Source organism: Castanea sativa, chromosome 9, assembly GCF_040712315.1.
Source record: "Castanea sativa cultivar Marrone di Chiusa Pesio chromosome 9, ASM4071231v1".
NCBI classification, from domain to species: Eukaryota; Viridiplantae; Streptophyta; class Magnoliopsida; order Fagales; family Fagaceae; genus Castanea; species Castanea sativa.
This window is the reverse complement of record NC_134021.1, coordinates 23,481,593-23,507,545: the sequence shown is the minus strand read 5'-3', so window position 1 is coordinate 23,507,545 and position 25,953 is coordinate 23,481,593. Positions and strand designations below refer to the sequence as shown.

The 25,953-nt window shown below is 33.6% G+C and overlaps 1 protein-coding gene across 2 annotated transcripts; it reads right to left on the bottom strand.

Annotated features, from left to right (window-relative positions):
* Positions 1-980: 980 nt before the first annotated feature.
* On the bottom strand, positions 981-17,168 carry LOC142610340 (DNA damage-binding protein 1). Of its 2 annotated transcripts, none has more exons than XM_075782145.1 (15): positions 16,768-17,162; positions 15,483-15,620; positions 15,231-15,310; positions 15,021-15,104; positions 13,299-13,386; positions 12,563-12,723; positions 10,425-12,414; positions 9,343-9,653; positions 8,910-9,225; positions 8,608-8,763; positions 8,238-8,379; positions 5,890-5,966; positions 4,246-4,364; positions 2,483-2,591; positions 981-1,654 (listed from the first exon to the last, which is right to left on the bottom strand). In XM_075782145.1, exons 1-15 carry the CDS (start codon positions 16,942-16,944, stop codon positions 1,454-1,456), a joined length of 4,149 nt encoding a protein of 1,382 aa, XP_075638260.1. In that variant the 5' UTR covers positions 16,945-17,162; the 3' UTR covers positions 981-1,453. The 2 variants fall into 2 exon arrangements, 1 of the variants encoding a protein (XP_075638260.1); XR_012839814.1 differs by having other exon boundaries at positions 1,225-1,654; positions 8,238-8,285; positions 16,768-17,168.
* Between the last annotated feature and the right edge of the window lie 8,785 nt (positions 17,169-25,953).

Below are 25,953 nucleotides of genomic sequence, written 5' to 3'. Positions count from 1 at the left end.
TTCTAAAATCTTTCAAGAGAAAATATAAAAACTAATTTTTTAGTAGAAATAAATGTGTCTGAATTTAATCAGAGTTAAAACTAGTTTCTCATGCACTTGAACCAACAAAACTTTATTTGGGGCATGTAATATCTGAAAAGGAGGTTAAAAACTATTTTTTTAACACAAATATGTCTAATCCAATTTTGAACTAGCCTTTTGAGCTAAAAAGTTAGATTGTATATAAATAATAAAAACCAATTCTATTACTCTTTTTACCATAATTTTGGAATATGCCAAATCCCCTTTATATATTATGATTCCAGATTCTAGCATAGTTGGTTTCTACCATTAACCATCAACTTGTAATCCCAAAGAGTGTCATTCTTGCATCTACAACACTGGGCTCATGGGCAAGATATACGCCCATATACCGATGTTCATGTTGTATTATTACACACACACAATTATTACTTTTAATTGATTGACTTAGATTCAAATAGTGCTTGGCATAACTTTCTGTTAATTACACCACTAATTCACTATAAATTCTTTTTGATTAAGAGCAGGAGATAAAGCCCAAACCTCATCAGCTAATCAATATCTATATGACTCAATAATTTAAGGTAGGACAGCATTTCATGAATCATGCTATCAACTAAAAAGACTTCCAAGAACTTGTATTTAGTTCTCAAACCTTTAAGCAGTAAAGTAAGCTTGTCCACCCCATGAGATTGAATTATCTCACGCGATTCTCATTTATTATAAAAAGCAAATTGCAAAAACTAAAACCAGAAAGTTCCGCACAATCTTTGTAGACAGCTGTAGAGCTTGCTTTCACATTGTCATTCTTCCATGGTATTCTCAACAATAATGAAGAATCCAAGCAACTAATAAAAGAAGAATACAATTCTAGATAAACACATCTAGGATTCTAGATATATGAACATGGACCACCACTTAAAAGAAAGCCTGCCTCAAAGAAGCATAAAGTTTGCAGCTTTAAACTGAAAAAAGGCATATTAAGCCAAAATACAATCAATTTTCGCCGTCTATTCACATGGTCTGAATTACAAACAATAGAAGATTACATAAACAAGGTGGGAATTACATAAATGCAGCAAGGAAGCCTTAAATGATATTTATTTCCTGTACACTATTACCCACTATATAGATGAACGAAAAAGAAAAAAAAAATATATATATATATATATATATATATATATATATATATATATATATATATTGTAAATTTGAGCCTTTGATCATTCCTGATATTTAACAGTTGTCACTTTGCAACTGGACAAATATTTCGTGTGTAACAGTTTTGAGAACCTATGGTTGGAATTCATTTGGCCAAGCAAAAAGAGGACAAGTGAAGATGCATTAACATTTGGTATGCAAATGACCTATAATTGATGCTTGAAAATCCATCTCATGATTTACCAATTGAAGAAAAGAAGAGAAATTACATTCAATTCAAGGCATAATGAACTCGTTCAAGGAGTTGCACCACCTGATTGACCGGGATAGGTGAAGGTACATGTGGTTTCAAGCTTGATTTTACTGTGTCAGGTGAACCAAGAGGTAACGACAATATGGCCTCTTGCTGCTTACTTGTAAGCTCCAGGAACTGAGTCAGCATGTCGCCATCCAGTATTTTAGGAACCCCAACCTGTCAGTCAAAAAGAAGAAGTGCAACCAAAGATAAAATAAAATTAAACAGGTGGTTGCCTAGGAAGGCCCGTCAACTAACATACCCCACTACCATTTTACCACATCTTACAAACTGCAACAAAAAGCTTAGCCTAAAAGCTGGGTGCCACATGGAAGAAACCATGATTGGAATCAACAGAAAATTGACAATAGATCAATGACCAGAACATCTCCTGCCCAGGAACAGGCAAAAGATAGGGAAGAGAGGAGAAGGGGGGTGGGAGAAAAAGGAGGGAATGAGTGGCTATACTGACAAGGTACAACCAGATGGTTCTCAAATTTTTATCCATACCATTACAAAATTTTTACGGGGTGCTTGGCAAACTAATGAACTCTGTTTAATTTTTTATATAAGTTTGAACCAAAAAAAAAAAAATCAATTCAAAATTGAATTGACCTAAACCAGTTAATTGTTCTTAGCTAGCAAGGTTCTATGACTTGCCAAAGACCCCCTTAGAATGCAATAATGGGACCATTAACATTCATCAAGATACAATTAGAAAATAAAAGTTTCTGCATAAATATAAAAACTAAATGTTTCGTGCAGTCAAAACTTATGCATAGTCCCTTAGGTTCCTTAATTGAATTCAACCAAATAGTTGTATCAACAATGCTCTAAACTCAACCATGTGGTCCATTAGTCAACGCAATCACATAGTTAAATTTAATTGGGGAACCTAAAGTTCAACCACTAAGGAGTTTAACCTGAGTCTTATCCATTTCATGCATGGTGCTTGTTTTTACAGTTACAAAACCAATAAATAAAATTAATTTCAACTTTTCTTACCGGATTTTCACGGCTACGGAAATCATCATGATCATTTCCTAAAACAGGAGAAGTCAGTGGATGAACCACAAGTCTAGCTTGGACAGCTTCTAAGAGCTCATGCTCCTCCCTGCATAAACATGACATTTGAAAAGATGAAATTGAATCCAGGCTTCACAACCATACACAAAAGGGATTCAAGAGCAGTATCTTTTTTTTTGCCCCGTGATATGTAAGTGCAGTATCAAAATGTTAACGACGCTCCAAAGCAAAAATAATAATAAATTAATCATAATATAACTATTTGATTGCAGGAGGTTTTTTTTGTGGGAGGGGGATGTCAATTACAGCCATGCTTCCTGCTTGACTAAAACATTCAACATTAAATTTTAGGATCATATGCAAGCCTGCACTGCTTTTTCTTTTGTAGTGAAGCTGAGATGTGTCATATCAAATATTTACAACACGGATCTTGCAATAATTTGGACTGAAATAGGGGAACTGAGCAAACACTAAATGGGCATCGCATGAACAAGTTCTTAAGGTAGTTGATCAATTTTCCAAATGTTGGAATCCCATACCAGTGCCCCAGCCTAGGAATCACAGGTGCAAGTTTGATGCGGCGACTCGGTAATTTTTAAAAAAGTAAGGAGCGGATGCGGTGGGATACGTTTATCAATAAATTATTAAATATATTTTTATTTATATTTTCTATATATTGCTAAACATATTTTTTTCATATAATGGTAAATATATACCAATTTAAGAGCAATAATAGATAATAAAGTGAATACTGAATACATAGCCATTCCATGATTTTCAAAAATTAGAATACAAGATTGAAAGTTTGAAACTAAAACTAAATAAAAGATAATCAAATAGAACGAGAGTCAGAGAGAGTTTAGGTTTTATTTTTATTTTTATTTTTAACTAGGATGTCAAAACACACTGTTTTGACAAAAAATTTTACCTTTTTTTTTTTAGACACTTATTTTGGCCCATATTGGACCGATTCGGGGCCTGTTTCAGCCCATTTCGGACCGTATTGGGCCAAATTGGAAAACGAAGAAAGAAAAAATCGTTCACAAATGAGCGTGGAGCTGTGTCCACGGCCGCACGGGGCATCTGTGCGTATCGGACTCGGGTGCCGACCCAATCCGCGCATCCGTGTTTTCCAGGCCCCAGCAGAATTGCGTCTCCCTTAAGGCATTTCAGAGAAGATTAAGGAGTAAACTGTATTATGGTATGCAACTTTAAATCAGCACTAGAATTTTTCTGACTTAAAATGCTTCCTTCAGTTGCTATGTGGACAGGCAAGGAGAGATTAAATCAAATGTGCACAAGATCACTTAATTGACAGTCACGGCATGATTAAGGAGGACCATATCTGACTGATACATAATGCTTCAAACCCAAAGTTGATTGATCATATTTGGAATAGGCCTAATGACTATTGCAGTCAGGGTGATTCTATATCTTTTAATGACCCACTCTTCCAAAGAAATGGTCAAAAGGGGTTAATTTTTATATTGTTAAGGGAGTTTTCTATCAAAGAGCCTACAAGGGGCCCTTTAAAATTGTATCTTTATTATTGGATCCCAAACCTCTATTGGTAAGGTGCAGGGCGGCTATTGCTCTGCATCTATCTTCATTGTCTTCATTGAACGTCATTTATGTAAAATAAAGAAATATTAAAGGACTGCATGCCTTCACCATAAATGTGCCCCCAATATCCATATACTATGAAAAGAAGAAAGACACTATATTTGTTGAAAAAAGCATACCTTGATATAGGAATAAATATTATAATGCTTCCTAATAGTGTACTGGCAATGATAGTGTTTTGCGACAGGTCAATAGCATTCAGCACATCATCAGCTGGAAGTTTATATGAATATGATCCCTATAACAAAAACATTAACAAACATCAATAATAGCATGACGGGAAATACCAAAAATTTAATGCATAAAAAATGACTGCTTGAAAATCTTTTTTATTTTTTTGATTGGTAGGTTACAAATGCATCCAATAGGTCTTGAACCCACAACCTCGCCCTCCACATATAGAACATATAAAGGGACAAGGTGCTAGTTATAGTTCATTGGCTTGCTTTACAATCATGTATAGAAGATACATTAGATCCAAAACCAGCTCCAGAAGTTATACATAGCATATCACATATCAATAAACCTATCAAGAAGAGAATATATAAGGGACAAAGCTGTTATTTAATTTTAACATTTAAAAGCTATTATTTCGATTATCTGAATTGACGAATATAATGAACATTTTGACCCAAAATTTATATAAGAAAATCCAGAAGATCTGCAAATGAATGATTACTTGTGATATTATTTGACATTAAATCCAATCCAAACCAACCCAACTTAAAATTGGAGCAAAGATTGCCATTTACATTCTAAGCCCCACATAATTAATCATAGATAAGATTCTAGTAGATTTCTGACACTGGAAATCAATATTGAACAGATGATGGACAGCACTGAAAGCAACATGCAAGTGTTTGTATGACAAAGCAGATTGCTTAAAACTAAATTGGATGAAAACTTTATTCTTCTTTAGGGGGCCATCAGATGCTGCTGTATACTACATTTATTTGACCTAACCCCCTAATTCATGTAAAGCCTTAGGATGACACCAAAATTTAATAATTCGTTTTAGGCTCTATAAGACTGTTTTTCTGGAAACTGAAAACTCAAAATCGTTTTAGGCTCTTTAATCCCATCTCCGAGTAATAACCAAAAAGAAATCACGTGTATAGATTTACAAGATAAATCTTTTGCTTATAATGTACGCCATTTAACCGAATAAAAGAAACATTTTATAATTGTCTAGCATTTGGAATTTAGCTCCATTATGCTTAATGTGGTGTCTTTGGAGGGAGTGAAATAGGAGGACGTTTGAGGACATGAAAAGTTTGGATGACCAGCTTTTAGCCTCTTTCAATGGCACTCTGTTTGAGTGGTCTAGGGCTTGGGGACTCACCTCTCGTGATTCTCTCTCTATGTTCCTTAGCTCTCTCGTGTACTTAGTTTCTTTTTCTTTTTTTATCTCTTTACTCTCTCTCTTCCCTTTGTATTTTTCTCTCTGCCTTATGTTTTTCTGCATAAGGTAGTGTTCTTGAATATATATCTTTATTACCTATAAAAAAAAAAATCGAAATTTAAAAGATAGTGTGGAACAAAAATACCATAAACATATAAATTTACATGATAATCATTTCCTTATGTCATTTAATCGAATAAAAGAACCCATGTTATACTTCGAAATTTCAAAGATGGTGAGGAAAGTACCCTTGCCAATTCCAGGTAGGTCACTAATCATACCCTCTAATTTCAAAATTCTATAGAACTGACAAATTAATGTAGATTACTAAATGATTTTACATGGAAGCTCAGGGGAATACCTTCCTGATGCTCATGGCTATCTCACCCATATAATAGGCAGAGCTCAGTGTTAAGTTGCATTCTGGACTTGCGTTATCTGGGACATGGAGCAATAACAATTTAAAAAATTAGCAGTCTCATTTTTCAAGCCACATCACAAAAGAAAAAACAGGATAAGTAAACCAATAGCATAACAATTATGAATATTTCAAGAAAATGTATTCACTTGTTTTTCATTCCCATTTACTTATGAATCAGCGGCTATAGTACAACTTCCGAGATTCCTCTCAATTTGAAATTCAACATATAAATTAATATGTCCCATTTCATTAGGTTAGCTATAAGCAATCTATCATCAACAATTTCCACAAAGGTGGTAAGATGATATCTTCAGAAGTTACTGATCGGGAACCCTTAAGACAAATAGACATACCGTAAATTGCATACAAATTACTTCTCAATACAATTTCTTTTAGACTCATGAAAATCTGGTAATACACACTTCCAAGAAGACCAGCACATGATAAAACAATGGCCGTACTAGCATTCCACAACCAGAGGAAGCAAATACTTATGGCCATATTGCAAGCTATAGATGAATATGAGTTAATGGTGCAGTTACTTTTTCTATTGAGCTATGTAGAAAAAAAATTACAAACTTCAATTTGCAATTTTTTTCTACAAGTCACTAAGCGATTGCTTTCTTTTCTTTTCTTTTTTTAATAATATTCTTATGGAATTTCATTAAAACTGGAACGATGTACAAAGGAAGCATACAAGCAAAATAGGGAAAAACAAGAAGCAAAGATATATATATACACACACACACACACACAGGCCAAGACTCATCGTATTAAAGCCAACTTATCAACAAAATCTAGAAAAAAACTTGTAGAAAAAGTAAAAAAGGTGAGAAACCCCACATAGAGTCTTGAAAAACATGAGCTTAAGATTTGGCACTAAAAGTTCCTTTCTTTCAAATGTTCAACGGTTCCCCTCTTTCCAAATGCACCACATGAGACATGTAAGGGCAACACCCCACGCTGCCCCACATTTGCAACCCCCACAGTGCCTCTCCAAGTCTCCAACATGCCAAGAACAGAATTGGGCATCACCCAATTGAAACCATGTAAAATAAAAAATTCCACACATTTCTAGCAATGGGGCAATGTAGGAGATAATTCACTAAATAATCTGACACGAATGGCTCTTTAACTCTGGCAAATCTGAAAGAGAAGATCACTAAAGTGTCAATAGCTTTGTAGCTTAATTGGCACTTCCCTATACACAAAGTGCTTGGGGGTCAATGAGGAAAAGGGTTTGAGCTGAAGGATTAGCAGCATATTATAACTATCTCAAGATCACTAACGCAGCAGCGAAGAGGGTGGAAGAGAAGGCAGAGGAGATCAAATTTGATTTTAAGCTCATAGGCTTTGATGAGTCCCCACACTTGGTGGCTGCTCAACCAGCTGCTGCGGCCACCCTAAATTGAGCCATTGGGTCCCAACTCGGCTCAACCACTGCCAATCACCTGCACAAAAGAGCTACCGGGTCTTCTTGCTCACCGCCCAGAGAGAGAGAGAGAGAGATCAGGAACAGAAAGAAAGAGGAGAGAGAGAACAAGGGAGGAGAGAGAGGGTAAGACAGATGGGGCTTGTTTTCCTTGGCTTGTTTCCAAAGATAACAAATGCAGGAAAACACAAAAACAAAAAATTTGGAAAAACGTTGTCTGCCCAAACAAATGGAGCAGAAAAATAATTCAGGGGGTTTCATGACCAAACAATCATATGTTTCAATAATTCAGGGGATTAAGTGTAATTGAGATGATAGTTTAGGGTGGAAAGGTGTAATTTTCCCTAATAATTACTCTATGTTTTTGAAATACGATTTGATAGTACCATATACATAAGTACTTTATGTCCCTTTATTTATTTATGATAAGAATGTCCCTTTTATTTATTTTTTTCTTAGTAAGTTACACATGCAAATAATGGGACTTAAACCAAAAACCTCAACCTTTATTTTCCTCTTAGAACGGGAGGAGATGTCATTTGAGCAAGAACTCATTGGCCCGTATGTCCCTTCGCTCTTTTTTAAGTCATGGAAACATATTCTAATGTTATCATTAATAAATGAAAGTATGAAAGCTGATTTTATTCTCTAAGGTACAAGTCAAAAGTCAATTCTAAGTGCGATAGTGGTGCTCTTTTGTTTCCAAAAGTAAAAGTTGGACTTTTACAACCTTGAATGAATTAGTGTTTAGAGAAGAGTCATGATAGCAGGACATCAGATAGTAATTACCTAGAATACATGGGTGTCTAAAACACAAAATTTTGTAATGGCACATATGTTTTAACCTAATACTTACTTTCTAAATGATCTGAACATGAGAGAACCGCAATGCTCCCCTTACAATCTGAAACAACAGCAGTGTCAACATCCATAAGAATACAGTCAGCAACTAATCTTTGTGATGGGTCACAGTAAAGTTGCTCCAGTTTTTTCGAATCCTAACATATAAGAAAGCAAAGAAAGTAAGTTTCAGGACCAATTACACAATCAAGAGGCCATTATCATTTAATTTCAAGAATCAAAACCATATAGTCAATTATCCTAAAACTACAAGTAATGAGGAGATATAAGTACACACATTACAAGAACAACCCATGTTTGTTTTGTAAAAAGGCTAACTGGTATCAAAACTAAATTACAGACAAAAATCTACCTTCACCACTTACCTCATGGTAAGAATAGAAAAGAATACCATCACGGCAATCACCAACAGCAATTCTAGTAAAGTATGAAGTCAAAGACGTTATCATATGACGTGTCCTTCCTCCAGCAAACCTTTTCATCCTCTGAGGATTGTCGCTTGGAAAGCCACATACGTAAAACTGAGATAAAAGACCAACATATTAACCAGCGAAGGGCATATACATAGACAAGTCACTGTAGCATCATAAAAGCATGCATACATAGCTTTTGATACTTGAAAACCAATCACAGAAGAAGAAAGAAAGAAAAGAACTTAGCAACTTACATAATTACCAGCAGATGCCAAGAAGTAACGATCAAGATAAGTGCATATTGCATAGACCATTCCAGGCCATGTGGTTGAAGAAGCTAATCGCAATTGCCATGACTCAGTCTCTTCAAGTTTGACTCCATCACAGCTAGTATCATCTGGGCTGCTACAGAGACTACTGCTTGATAGCTGTTCTGTGGCATATCCAACAATTTCACGAAATGGTGAAGTTCGTTGAGAAGTTGACCCTGCCTTTGAACAGAATGTTATTGATCCACTATCTGAATTTTGCACATGTTCTAGACAGAGGACAATAAGACGGCCTTTGGTACTGTTAAAGAAAAATTCAGTTAAATATAACGTGCACGGAACTAAAGATATGACATAAGAAGCACATTTCCAATCAACATATACATATTGGCAGGAAGGGCATGGGACAGATGAATACCTCTCAGCTTCACCATTGGGCATTATGGCTGGACCAGAAGACAGATTAGTCCCGACCACCAGGACCTGTTCATTTCCAACCCTCACTAATTCCATGGATTTGGCTGTTTCTCTAGGTTCAAGTTTAAAAGATGATAGCACTAAACCACTCAAAGGATCTACGCAACATATATCGGATGAACACACATCATTGCTCAATTGAGTTCTCATTACAAGCAATAGCCTGCTTTCACTATGATATAGGACCTTTCGTGGGGTGCCCCCAAGATGAAATTTCTGCACGTTAAGCCTCTTACTGTGCACCATCTCCACCTAGAGGGACAAAATCAAGATCATAAATGTTAGTGTACCATGCAGACTAGTAGCAACATGTACAAATCTGAGAGAAAAACATTGTTAACAACTTGATTCAAACATATTCAAAAGAAATAAAGGGGGAAAGAGGGGGAAGAAAAGGGAGAAGAGACGAAAAGATAAAAAGATATAACCTTATTTAAATTTCCTTTTTTATTTTTCAATATAAAATTGGGCACGGAACTTTATTGAGGCAGCCCTTGACAATAAATTAATACGCATCCCTTTCACTTATTAGCACAAAACCCAGCTCAAATTTACAACTTAATTCCAATAATCCTATGAAACCCAAAGATTATTACAGATCCATTTGGAAAATCCATTAATGTAAATAATGAATTGCAAAACCCCAGCTTAAATTCATATTTCCAACATTCCTACGGAAGCAGAAAGACTCAAAATTCAACCAATGTCAACTTTAAATTATAAGACACTTTTAAACATCACTTGATGGACAAAAAATAACCAGATATCCATAAGAAAATTTATAATAATAATAAATATATCAATTTGAAAATTTATAAATAAAAGTTTATAAGTAAAAGTCGTAAACAAGATGAGTACATTATTATAAAAGTTATCATGATACATCTACGGACTACTTGTCAATATTCGCCTTACATACTCCATGTAATTGAAGACATAAGTTTCAACAAACTGGTAAAGAATAGTCTTAAAATTGAAAGCCAAATTTTCACAAAGTATGACTCTAAAGAAGAAAGTTCTCACCAGATGTAAACTGTTCTCTGCAACGAATAAGATTCCTTTAGGACATTCAATAGAACATACAGGGGTCACATGAGTCGACGGCTGAAATGAGATAGATGTATAAGAGAGGCCGTGTCTTGCAGTATGCAACAACCAAGGTCTGTCACTAAGAGTAATTAAATCTGCATCAAGTGAATCACTCAGGGGAACCAAGAATACAGGTGTAATGCCAATGCGACGAATGGCAATCAATTGAAGATTTATTGGAACGTCATTTGTCTTCTCAAATATATTTGCTTCGCTAAACTGTGGGCTAAAAGAAGCTGGCACTCTAATACCTGTTAAAGCAGTACCTATATTTACTAAAGAACTAATAGGTTGTAATCTAGGAAATTCTGATGAAGACGTTTTGGAGGGATCAGGCCATTCAAATCGAAGCAGCATTCCATTCCTCAAACCAGATAGTATATAAAGCCTATCAACCAGTATGAGCCTTACATCTTGAGGAATGCTGCCACTTATAGCAGTTCCTATGGTATTTGTTAATGAAATCATCCCTGAAGCAAGAACTCTTAGACCTTTATCAGGTATAAAGGACAATATTTCCACTGAAGGCCTATGCGTCCCAATAACAAAGGTTCTACCACCATCGATTCCCAATGGAAAGGCACTATTATTTACCATATGGGTGTAAGAACTTGGTTGTTTTTGCTCAAAAGGTTTTTGAGGTACAGAAATGCATGATATTTCATTTTGCAATCTCAAACGCTGCATTTCATATATTTCATAATGATAAGCTGATAGCAATCTGACCCCAAGTACCAATAAAAAACATGGATTAGAGGTGGAAACAACTATCATATTATGTCCAACTGCCCCCAAACTAATACTTGTATTATCTGGAAACCAAGATGTGCAAACCGGAGAGGACAAGGGGATACCATCAGAATGAGCACCATTGGTGGGTAAACAAAGCCTAACTGCATTTTGGTGAATCTGGACAAGCAAACCATCACTTACAAGGCCACATGCCAAAGTACAGACATCAGGCTGGAAACCAACTAATTCAGTCACATCAGAAAAACTTAATCCAACCGATAGTACCCGGGTCTCCTCAACAAATGATAGCACAAGGAAGGAATGATAAGGATCATTTACTTTCATTCGAACTGTCCAAGCACCAGTTATGCCTTGATAAATAGGAGCAGTCCTCAATAGTTTTTCTACACTAATACCACTACGTATAATCCTTAACGATCCCTCTGGTGCTACTCCACAGCATGCAAACATTTGATCATGTTTCTCATCATGGGAATCCACAACTGACATATCTAATATTGGTGCAATGTTTTGAATAGGACTTGTGTAATGCAGTCTTCCATTCGAAAGTGTCAGGACCATCCCATCCCCCATTTCCGCAAGCACAGCCAGATATCCGCCTTGAACCCACAAAAGTGCCTTGCATGATAGACCTTTATAGAGACATTCTGATAGATTAACTTTGAGGCCATCAGAATCAAAAAATATTTCAATCATGAAAAGTTCTCCGGTATCTATACAGAAAATCATCCTTGGATTTTTATGATTTTCTGGTTCCCAACTCCATGAGCACGCATGTTTGCAGGTTGAAGTTACATTGCTATTGTCACCATCTATACACATAGGATCATAATCCCTCAACTCGAGCAAAGCACAAGCAGCAACATTAAATAAACCTTCATCATCAACATCATGTACTCTACATGATTCTTCAACAAAAGCATGCTCATCCACTGCATTAGGTAAAAAATTTAAGCTTGTTCGATAGACACAAGAAGGATTGTGAGCATCTCTAAGATCCATTAAGAGAGCATCACCAACCCTGAACAAAAAGGCATATCCACGAGAGTGAGGAACTTCAACAATATCATGTGCTAGGGGTCCAGCTTCTTCAAACTGAGAAATAACATGTATAGCAGATTCTCTAATATTCCACCCCAACAACAGCAGTACATTCAAGACTGCACCCCGCCTGCAGTTCCAAATTTTTAGTTTGTAATTAGATTTAACTTAGCACAACATTGGTAGAATAGAAATAGAGAATAATTTCATCCTACAGCCACATAAACAATGAAAAACAAGACTTCATTCCCCTATGAATACAAACTCAATTGCCATACCTATGTAGAAGAATGGCTAGTACAGGATTATGCTCCTGACTCAGTTGACTGGAATCTTGTGTAATAAAGCACATGCTCCATATAGTGCCACGTATACTGTTTTTATGGACGCTTTTGGCAATACTTGCATCCCCTTCATTCTCAGGAGGATAAATCAGTTTCTGAATTTGTCAGACAAGAGAACATATAAGTAACTCCCCATGAAATTCTCATGTTAACAGAATAAACGAGTCAATTAAACAAAATGTTCCCTCCACTCCCAAATTATAGTGTCCAAAATTCCTTTTTGGGATGTCCCAGAACTCATCCCTTTGTCACACACATGTATATATATTCCACAGTGCATGTTGCAACACATCTACCATACATAATGTTATATACCAAATCCCAAGGGTAGCTAAATCAGCTGGGAGTACACCTCATGTAGCAGACTTCCCTTCCCACTCTCTTTTGGGCCAAAAGCTCAATTATCAATTAAAACAATCTGATATAGCATTTGACTTTTCAATGAAAAATTAAGGTAATATTAAAAAGTTGATAATCTTAAGTAGGTGGGAAAGCAGCTAATGTTAGTTCCAAAAAAAACCAATGACAATTATTTAAGAACAAGGGAATAATTTCATATGGTTTTCTTAAATCTTTACTTATCAAAAAAAAAATTTCATATGGTTTTCTTTTATCCATACGGAAAAACAAATCACTATCTATAACAGGAGCAAGTCAAAATATTTTTAACCTCATTAATAATTTCGTTGCCATCAGTTGTTGAAACAGAAAACAAAGCCAAGCGATCTTCATATGCACTAGCAGCAATGAAACAGCCACTGTAAAAAGAAAATCATAAAAGTTAGAACTCAAAGAATATCTTTATAAACTCCATATACTTTTCCTTCCAATACTTGTGGGATGAGAAAAGAAAATACAAACAAACATATTAGCAAGGAAGTTTGAGCTCTATTCCATGCCAACAATTGGTTTCCTACCTGATATTGGTTGATGAATTAATGTTCAAACAAAAAGCATGTGTCCATATATTGACCCTATATAAAGTAGGACTTTTTTTTTCCCCACTTTTTTGATAAGAAGAACATCACCAACAGCAATAACAAAAACAAAGCCTTAATCCCAAATTTTGGGTTGGCTATGTATCCTCAACAGATTAGTCAAGGTCAGTTACATGCATCATTTTCCTCCATTCAATTCTATCCAAAATCATAGTTTTTATCACTTCATTAATTGACATGTCATTTTTTACTAGTTCTGCTAATGTTATTTTTTGACTTACTCTACCATTTTTCGTTCCTTCAACTTGAATTAACTTACTCTTTTTTACCAGTGCATTAGTCACTCTCCTTTGAACATGACCAAACCATCTCAAGCGACTCCCCTTCATCTTTTCATCAATAGAGGTCACCCCTATCTTTAAACGGATTTCATAATTTCAAATCCTATCTTTCTATGTATTTCCACTAATCAATCTTAACTTTCTCATTTCATCTAGACTCATTTCATGAATATATTGCTTTTCAACATCCCAACATCAAGTAACATAAACACATAGCTGGTCTTATAACAGTCTATAAAATTTTCCCTTTAACTTAATATTATTCTACGATCACACACTACTCCTAATGCACTTCTCCACTTCATCCACCAGTCTCTTATCCAATGATTCCCATATTCTTCAATCTCTTCATCTTTAAGATTTATTGGTCCAAGATATTGGAAGTTCTCTCTCTCTAGTATCTCTTGACCATCGAGTCTTACCACCCCTTCATCTTTGTTTCTACTTTTACTTCTTACATTCCATGTTCTTTGTTGTAGCCCTACTTAATTGAAAGCCTTTAGATTCTAGAGTGTCTTGCCAAATTTCTCACATGGCATTAACTCCACTTCTAGTTTCATCCACTAAAACCATATAATCTGCTAAAAGCATACACCAAAGGACTTCCTCCTCAATCAATTTATTGAGCTAATCCATCACTAGTACAAAGAGATACGGACTTAATACTGATCCTTGATGAAATACAAAATTTTATACATTTAACCTAAACGGCATTCATCCCAGCTCCTCAAATCTTCTGTGTGTACCATCAGTACATTGCTTAAAAAATGAAATAAAAAATAAAGTATTTCAATGCCTTTATGTATTTGACATAAGCAGTTACTCATAATACTTTTTATCACCCAAAACCATGCATGCACACGTGTTTGGCCACTTTCACAGAGATTGCCCAATTAATTAAAAGACCAATGCCACAAAATTTAGTTCGCATAGATAGTACCCAAAAGGAATGTTACAGTACTACTCTACAGTAAGTACCAATTTCTCATATTGCGCATTCGCATTCCAATCAATTCCAACAAACGGGGAAAGAAAATATAAATTTAAACTTTAATGAAAACATGAGAAAACAAAGCGCACAGGCTTAAGCAATTAGCCACAAAAGTGGCTTACCTGGAATCAACAGATAGCATTCTTCCAGGCTGATGCCTTGAGTTTCCAGGATTAGAAAGTTGAACATGTGTCACTGGGAAAAACCTATGTCAACAATCAATATACAGTAAGCAAGTTTAGAATGTAGTAACCTAGCCTAAAAAATCAAACAAAGAGGTAACAAAGCACTTCCTTACATTCACAAGGAACTGAGCAAGAAAATAGAAAAACCTGTGCATTTCATTGCAAAATGTGAGAAATGAGAGCTTCCCCGAATCAGAAATAACAATCAAAAGGTCTTTACCCAGCATCTACAAAAGAGAAGAATAAAAAAATGGTATTCAGACCCTAGAGAAATACTTTCAATCACCCAAACTTAATTCGTTTAATATATTTGATTCTCTCTTCAAAAACGAAAAATATAATCGACTGAAGCATATATGTCGTATAACAAGTTCAACACAAGGGGATTAAGCAGCATACCTGTGGGCTTTGTGCTGCACCGAACTTCTCATTCCAGGGTAGGATGGCAATATCTTTAATAGTGCCAAATACAGGCTGCTCACATACAGATTGTACAATCCCATCTTCAGCAATTATTACCAACTCTACGGATGTCTCCTGAACAAAACGCCATCAACTAATCAGTGTCGGATTTAGCAAGTAACACGAATATGATAATGTGGCATTTGGTACGGGGGAATCTACATTACTCTTGACATCTAGATTCCTAGGAATGTAATTCTCATTCCTAAGAATGTAGCTATTCCTATGTTTGGTTTCATTGGGAATATCTTAAGATTCCTAGGAATGTGAGATGATAACGCTTGGTTTATTCCCAAGATTCTTAAATGAATTATTTATTTTTCCTATTATATCCTTAGATTTGAATGTGAACTACCAAATCCTTAAAAAAAAAAAAAAAAAAACTTCCTCTAAATAAATAATGAAAAACCAAATATAAACTATTAATTATGAAAAATTCATTAAAATTATAGTCTAACATTTCAAAATGACAGGTACAATACAAAAATAACTATTTAAATTCTCAAATGCTTTTATTCTTAATAATAATTTTATGAGAGTTTAATCCATAATAATTTGTTTTATATTTTATCTTGATTGCTTAAATGATAATGACAAATGGTTAAAATTATCAATTTATAAAAAATACAATTTTTTTTAAGCTTGGGGAATCTGGATTCTCACCTGTTTTAAAGGGAATACACATTCCTATTGAGAGAGATTTAAGGGAGAATCCAGATTCCCCTGACATCTAATTCCTTAACGTGATTTGCAACCAAATATGAGAATCTTTAAATATTCCTGAGAATCCTAAGAATCCTAAAACATTACCCTACCAAACGCCACTAAAGGTTTCACTACCATAAAACAAAATTAAATGCATTAACCAGCTACCCAAAAATTCATTCAGACAAAGCAGATCAGAGACTGATCCCAAATTTCAGCTTAGAGGTTTTTTTTTTCTTTCAATCCTCTCATTTCACACCATGTTAGTATGCTTATTAATTGTTTAGCTGATTACTTAATACAAAAAGAAACCATAAAAACTTTTACATATTCAGTGAAATAACAAGCAAAGAAAAATCAAAATCAATGGCTACACATTAGCAAAGCTATGCATTCCAATCGTATAGCTCTTCAAACCGGTATAGTGTGTGATTGCAAAGCAAAATTTGAAACAAAATGGAGCAAAAACTAAGGTAGGTAAACAAAAAGGGAAAAAGGAGAAAGAGAAAAAAGTGACCTTGGCGAAAACGACATCGAGGAAAGTTGGGGAGCGGATGTGACCGTAGAGGACCTGAAGAACGACGCTTCCTCTGAGGACGCACTTTGCGAGGTAGTGAGTGGTGGTGGCGCTGCTAGAGGCCGATGAAGACGATCGGGACTTGACGGAGGAACACACTTCCTCTGAAACCGCCATTGACGGGCTAGGGTTTGTTTGTTTCTTAGATACAATTTTAATTTTTGAATTCTAAAAGGCTGTACTTTGAAACTTGAAAGGAAAGGCTTTTTTGTTTTATCTCTTTGAAGTTAGGAACTGTTTTTGTGTTTTCTGTATTTTAGGAGGAGGTTTGTCAAGGTTTCCAATTCCATGTGGTGCCATACGAACACCACAGGTGGGGAGAGAGAGAGTAGTTGTATTATTGTATTGAGTATTCTGGATAATTTGGTTCAAAACAGAAAAACGGTAAATAAAAAAAATATAGTGTATTTGACTATTTGGCTCATGAATCATGAAAATCTTGTTAAGTCATAATCTTACTCCTACTGCTCTGTCACAAGTCGACATATATAAGTGCAAAACTGGATTTTTATTTCTCCTTTTAGAAGAGGATTATCCGAACCTTTGTTAGATATATTGGGTCCTAGTGAGTATATTTTTGTGGGAAATTTTTTTTCTTTTTTTTGAGAATGAGGAAAAATATTATTGGACACCAATTGACTTAACCGTTTAATAAATGTGTATGATTGTGTACACTAATTGAGTGTGAAATAAATAGTCTATTTTAGCATCACCCTCAATGTAATTTTACCTTTAGCACAGTTGACCCAAAAATTCCACTTTTTTGTTATTTTAGTTAATCAACTGTTTACAAACAATTACATCAACATCAATATTTTATCCTTATCAAAAAAAAAAAAAACATCAATACTTTATCTCTAGTCATTTAAATATTACTTTTTTGTTCTCTTTTTAAAAATCAACTCAAGCAACCCCAACAAAAAGCACCCCAATTTTGCCCAAATCTACGAGTAACTCAAAACCAGGTGCCAGCAACAACCGCATGAATAAATCCAAATATGCCACTGTAAAAAATAAACCCCAGCTGACAACTGATAAGTGGAGCCCATCGTTGTAATGTTGAGGGAGAAAGTCGTGGCTACTGCAAGCTACATCAAGGGTCCGTTTAGATAGAACTTATTTTGTTGAAAACTAAAAATTGAAAACGCTATAGCAAAATAATTTTTAAATGTGTGAATAGTACCGTAGGACCCATTTTTAATAAAAAAGTTGCTGAAAAGTGAAATTTGTGGAACCCGTAAACAGTGCATTCGTGCACTGTTCACTGCTAAAAAGTCAAAACATGCGGCTAGGTAAAAATAAAAATAAAAATAAAAAGGAAAAAACGTGGACGCGCAAACGCGCAATCCAAACGCCCTCCAAGATGCCAACTCCACTATGAGCAACCAATCCTCCATTGCAACCTTGGCCAAGGTGTGTGTTTGTGTTTTTGTGTGTGTGTGTGTGTGTATATATATATATATATATATAGAGAGAGAGAGAGAGAGAGAGAGAGAGAGAGAGAGAGAGAGAGAGAGAGAGATTTTAATGTTAGTTTGTTGAGCTTGATGCACCATCATTTTAATTGCATTTAGTTAAATTTTTGTTGAAACTTTAGTTTACCAAGCCTGATACTAATGCTCTTACAGTAATTTATATATATTTTTTATACCGGTAATTAGTAGGAGTTAGACAACAAATCAAAACCTTTTTTCACTTTTCTCAAATTTTCACCTTTCTCATTCTTCTTCTTGAGAGTGATTATCTCAAATTAAGTTAAATTTCATATATTCTCATTCATTTCCCCCCAGAAACTAGATTTAAATCATTATAATAATATCATAACAGTCAACCATTAAGTTTTCAACAAATAAGAGCTAGACAAAAGTTTAGATGGTGCTGTAAATAATCCAAGCTTGAGCTCATCAACAACTAGATTATATCAAACAAATTAAAGTTTGTTGAAGAGTTACTTAATTAATTTATTATCTTCCCATTTATGGTAAAAACATCATGATAAAAAGTTTTTAAGCTTATGCTAATAGTTAATAACTAAATTATAATTGAAATTATATTATTTGAGTGAATTAGATATAATGATTTTCATTTATAAAATTATAAAAATAATACATTCCAATATTGTATTTTTCAATATTATATATAATGTTTATTACCAAATGGACTATTTATAATATCAATAAATTATAAATAATATATTCTTATGAACTTAAGTTCAATTTTATACATAATCCAATATTATAGTATATATTGATATTTTTATATATATACATATATATATATATATATTTTGTGTTCAAACCTCATACTCATTAGCTTGTTCAAAAATATATCATTATGCTTGAATTTGACTCATATAATAATCGAGCCTAAACTTGAATTTAAACTTGGCTAATTTACTGAATGGATTAATATAAATAAACTATTTTCCAAATTAAGAGCAAGCTACTCATGAATAACTTGATTCATTTATGACCTTAAGTTTATAGAGAATGATCAATTTGAGTATTTCTTAAAGTTCAAGTACTTATCCTTTAAATGAGGAGATCTAGGGTCAATCTAGTTTTGCTTGCATTTTTCCTTTAACAATTTGACCTTTATAGATAACTTTTTAAATAACGCAAATAACCTTGACTATTAATTAAACTCATATTTGGTATAAAAAAAAATTAACATTTATTTTTTATTTAAGTTTAATTCTATTCAAGTATTAACTCATTTATAGGAGAAAAAGGTGAAAAGTTAAATTTTAGTGTTACATTGACAATTCCCATAAATATAGGATTTGTAAATTTTAACCTTTTCTTACTTTAAAGGTGGGAGTTCAAATCTTACACTTTCACTCGGATTGTTTTGGTGATAATGTCTTTTTAGAAAATTGGTCACTTTTTAAAAATTATTTTCTATAAAACTATTTCATTTTCTTATGTTTGGTAACAACTTTAAACGAGTTGAAAAATAATCTCTTAACTTCACTTACTTGCTGTGAGATAAAGTTGGTTTCTAAAAAAATTTAGTAGAAAACAATCTTTAAAAATAAACCATAGTTTTTTCATTGACCCAAGATAATTTTTCATTAACTCATTTTTTATGATACTACTAAACATTGGAAAACACGGTATCTTTACCCATGGTTTTTCATTGAAACAAATGATTTATGAAAATGAGATGTTCACGAAACTTATAATTCTCAAGAATTAATGACCAATCAAATCACAATTTCTGGAGAATTAACAATTACCATATGAATTTCTACGTCGATAAACATACTCTAAATGATAAAAACAAATTAAGAATATTTACAAATAATTGTGGCCTTATTAATTTATTTATATATGTTAAGAACTATACTTTAAAATTCTTAAATAAATTTGGGTGCTTAATTATGTCAAAAGAGATTTCCACCTTAATAAATCTAGAAATATAAAAGTTTTCACAAAAAAAAAAAAAAAAAACTTCACAATTGCCTAGATGGCATGTTATTGATATTATTGGCATTGTTTTGATATTCCCTTGGCAACCCAACATTTTCATGTACATATGCACTGAGGGATTTCTAGATTTCATTCAGATTTCATCATGATTCCTGATTGGAAAAATATGTGACCAAGAAGATTCGTTGTAGAACTAAGCAGATAGGCAGATATTGACTAGAAAGCATAGATGCGGCTCTAGGGCCGCTGCACCTGTATTAGAAACTTGGCGACGTGCCGATTCATGCTATCTCAACTCCGATTCTAGCCGAAACTTGCTGAAATCTACTGAAATTGGCCGAGAAACTGGCCAAAATACATGTTAAAAAAATAAAATAAAATAAAAACTTGAGTTGATTTCTTATTTAGTTATTAACTTATTATATATTTGCCAAATTATCTGTAGGTTAAACAACTTAAATTGAAATTAATGAATTATTTGTAGTTATTATTACTCTTAAATTGGTATATGTTTAACATAACATGAAAATATATTTAAAAATTTGTAAATAAAATTTTATTCAATAATTTATTAGTAGACATATCCCGCTGCACCCGCACCCTACTTTTTCAAAAATTGCCGAATCTCGCACTCGCATCCACGCCCGCACTCAAACCCGAATCCGCACCCGTGCTTCATAGGCTACTGTTTCATCAAAATGCATTTAATATGTACATACGCTAGATACTTGGCCTATATATCATACGCTGCCTTCTAACTCAAGGAAAGAAACTATCAGTTAAAACCATGTTGAGAACAAAAGGAGTTGATTCCGCCTATACCAATTGTCTTATGCTTCCAGCCTTCCACATACAAGATTAACGATATTTTCTAGTATCATCACAACATTGCAACTATTGTATATATAGGTATATACAATGATAGGTTGTAATAATGATATTTGAGTTTAGAGAATATGGTTTCATAAAGTGAAAATTCAAGTTTTGGAATTTTCTAAGTGAAAATTTGAAAATCAGTATTTTCGATCAATCGAAATTTTGGCTCGATCAAATGAAAATGGTAAAGAAAAACTCCTGGAGTTTCTGGATGTCTCGATCACTATTCAATTCTTATTCAACCGATCGAAAAGAGCACTCGATCGATCGAAAGTAATTTTCGGCCAATCGAAAATCGTGAAACAAAATTTTCTGCAAAATTTTCTGGTGACTGTTCAGAAAGGTTGAAAAGATTTCATGCCTTGTTAACGATTTTATAAAACATTTTAACTTTCCATACGTGCTTTTTGATGAAACATAACCCTATGGGTATAAATAGAGGCTTGTGTTCACTTGAAAAAACTAACTCTACAAAATAGTAAGTTAAAGACAAACACAAGAAATCATGTGGTCATTCTCCAGAATTGCTATGTGTAGAACCAAACATTTTGGTTGTATCTTGGGAAAAATTTGCGATAACTTTTTAGCAACAATAGTGTGGGAGCAAATATTGTCTAGGGAAAATGATGTAGTACCTCTGAGTTATTTATTTTCTATTTGTTTTTTGTGTTAACGTTGTTCTTTCATTATGACTTTATGTAATATTTCCAACAGCACCAATAAGCACATTTTTTATGAAGAGAAAAAAAAAACACTTCAAAAACATTATTACTCCATCTTAGCCAATATAATAAGAATTATGGAACAGTAATTGAGTTGAGCCTAGTCAACAAGTGGACTGCTCAAGGTTGGCTTGAAAAGTAGAGAGCTTTAATAGGGTAGCGTTTGGCTTCTTTGTCTAACAAACAATCTCCTAGTGGCCTGATTTTGACGGTCTCTCAAAAAGAAGATCAGATCATAGAGTTTTGAAACAGCTCATTTTGTGATTGCACTATGACAATTTTATATATCTTATTTCAATAAATTAATGAGTAAAGCTCCTAAAAAACAAAGGCCACCTTGTTTTTCTGACATCTAAATTGAAAGTGTGCAAATACAAATCCTACAAATAGTTGATGTAGACACCTTATTCTGCACCCCTAATTAATCACATAAGCAAATGAATTCTTTCATATTTCAAAGGGCAAAAATGAAATTTGATCCATTAAACTTTCAATTACTTTTCATCCAATGAATCTTGAGAGTTAAACAATCAAGACGATATATCACACGCCTCAATCAGGCCATCCGATCAAAAAATATCATGAGATTAAAATTGAACTCTTAATATGTATTTGTGTAATTATGGCTTCACTGACATAGGATTTTGATCAATTAATTTTAATTGGACTGTTAATTGGACAAATTAATATTAATTACATGTCAAAATCCTATTGGATAAGGCTTGAAAAATTATGTGGACACATGTACTTGATCATTTCAACATTAATAGATTTAATAAACATTTTACAAAATAGTCAAGTTAAATCTGTTAATTTTGGAAAGATTGGGTTTAATTGAAATATTTATCAGATCTAAAAGATCTCAGAAAACGTTCAGAATTTCAAAAAGTGGTTCGATTTGCCGAATTGGTAGATTGAGCTCAATCTGCCTATTGACTGGTAGTCTGCCGAATAGGCAGACAGAACCCATATTTGCATTTGTTTTTCCAGATTTTTGTAACAAAAAACTGATTTTCAAATTCAAATTTTTGAATACAGATTCCACCAGATACGAACTGGCTTATAGCAAGTTTGAGGTCTTCCCAAACGTCTATAAATAGGAGCAATCACTCCCATTTCAAGGCACCCCTTCTTATCTCTAGAGAAGAACTAGAACTTGCTTTTGTGCTAAGATTTGCCAAGATGCTTAGCACAATGAAGCAATAATTCTAGATTCGACTCTGAGATATTGGAACTCATTGATGCTATTATATGCAGGTAATAATTTATTTCATTTTTTTCAATAAATATGGAGCATGATTGTTTTTATGTTCAATGCAATGGGTTAGATATAATCTTGGTAGGATAATTGGAGTCTCATGTATGCTTCTTCAGTTAAAATTTTAGGGATTTTAGACATGCTAGTAATATGTTTTTAATTTGTTATATCCATGAGTAAAAGAAAAATTTGTTCAAAAATAAAAAAGACAAAAATTAAACTTAATCTCAAAAAATAATAGTTTTTAAGATCTTAGAATTCTATAGTGTCTTTTTGTAAATATTTATGATGTAAAACTCAGAATATGCTTTCCACTCAAATTTCCATATTAAGACAAGTTCAACTCAATTCAATTTTAATTCAATGCAATGTGATATAACTGTATATTATGCATGTTTCAATGTCCAAATTCAATTTTAGTTCAATTTGATGCAAAATAGTGGTATATTTTAATTTCTCTTCAAAATTCAATTTCAATTCAATATGATGTTTTGTATTTTTGCTTTATGACATGTTTAATGGAATATGTAAGTGGCCACCATAGTTTAAAAAATTAGTTTTACTGGGCAAGGTGGGTGCCTAACACCTTCCCACCTTATAACTTAGTCTCCAAACTTAAATCGCATGTTATAGATTAGTTAATTATCCATGTAATTTTACATTTTAATAGAATGTAACTAGGTTCAAAGCTATGTACTTTTTTAGATTGTACTTAGGACAAAAAGGATAGTAATTTCTATTTAAATGTAAATTCATATTCAAGGAGGTTCAATAAACCACCGCGCACCCTTGGTGCGGTGGTCACTCCACAAGTATAAATGTTTGTGGGGTGTGGGGGGCCAGGGTCGGGGTTCAAGTCTTCAGGAGGGAGCTTCACATACATTTACACTTAGATTAGGCTAGAGTAGAAATTCTATCTTGTATAAAATAAAAAATAAAAAAAAGGAGGTTCAATAAAAATGTGTATTATTCATAAGGTTTTCTTATTTTTCTTACAATTAAATAAATGGTACTCCATTGTAAAACCCTTGATCTAAGGGGAAAACATATATCACATGGGCTTCCCACTTTGAGGAATAACAATCACGATCTCACCAATTCGCATGGGTCAGGCCTGGTAAAATTTGGGAGGCCAAGGTCGCAGTCTCTCACAGTTGATAGATGGCAAAAGTATAAAAACTACTTCACACCCTCAAAAGCTTCCCCGCCCCTAGGTCTCCCACTCCATACCATTCCTCCCTTTAGCTTAAATTTACACACACACAAGGGCAGAGGCACGTATAGCATTGGGGGCCATGGAGCCCCCAAAACTATTGACACCCCTTACAATTGTATATTATAATAAGATGAACTTAACTTGGGCTTCTACAATTTGCACCAATTAGACCCCTAAAAAATTTCATAGAACCCAGTCCATTGCTAGTTTATATGTTTATTCCTTTGAAATCTCGCAATGACAGTACTCCACTGTTAGTTTCTTATGTAGATCCCACCTAAATAAAATATATGCTTTTAACAAAACCTAATAAATGCCTAGTTTTACTTTTGCTATGTGTTCTTCCTTTTTATATTTTGTAATAAGAATGTAAAAGTGCTATGTATTCCTTGTGTTCTATTTTGAAGTGCATTGTGCCACAGGGCATTGTTCTAACTTACTGAGGGTTTTCTCTAGTTGATTTTATCTTTTAGCTTTGGATTTAGATGCTTGATAAGTTGTGCTAACATTGATTTTTTTTTTTTTTTTTCTGGAAGAGAATTTAGGTTACAATAAAGATTTATTTATTTTAAAATTTGAATTGGAAATCCTATAAAATTGATAATGGACAAATTTTATTCTATGAAAGATCAATGCTAAACCTAACTTTTATAGGTGATGCTAAATCTTTTTTTTTTTTTTGGTTCATGTTTATAGCAAATTAGTCATTTTTGTACATTGATTTGAATTTAAAATAGTATCAAATTCATTGAGCATTTGGTATAGAGAAATTCTATGTTTATAACATTTTTAAAATTTTTTTACAACAAATCTTAAATGACAGGTTATTACTAGTTGTTATATATATATATATATATATATATATATATGAGTTATGACTAATGTATGAATATGTAATCTGACCTCCCCAAATAAAAAATTTTGGCTACGCCCCTGCACACACACATAAGACAACAATAAAAAAATTAAATACATTTTTTTGGAACTAAAAGCTATACATGCAACATGTAAAATGAAGTCATCCTTGCAACACGGAGCCATTGAATTTCAAACCCAAGATCTCACCCTTCATTCCATTATACTAGGATGGGGAATTACCATTTGAGCTAGAGAACATTAGCAAGACTACAATCAAAGGATTAAAATGTAAAAGAAGTTTTTCATTTAAAATGCTCAAAAGGACAAGACAAACTTACACACATTTCTCATGATTTCAAACACACTTTATCAATGATCAAAAGGAAAAGACAAACTTGCACACATTTCCAATGATCTCACACACACTCTCTCTCCAAAAATTCTAATTCCTTTGAGATTTCCTTCCTTTTTTTTGTGTGGAAGAAAGCGGAAATCAATTAACATTAAACAACAACAATAGAGGTTTGAGGGCAAAGTCTCTCATAGTACACAACCAAATTATCATAATATAGTAACATAGCAATGTCCACAGGTGGACAATCAAGGATAATAAAGTCTTGATCCAACTTCGATCCTCTCCTTGCAAGAGCATCCGTGCATTTATTTGCTTCCCAAAAGCAATGGCTCATCCTTACTTGAAGAATCTGGCTGATGAGGGTCTTGCAATCCAAAATAAGAGTTGCATGGTGTAAGTTACAGTTATAG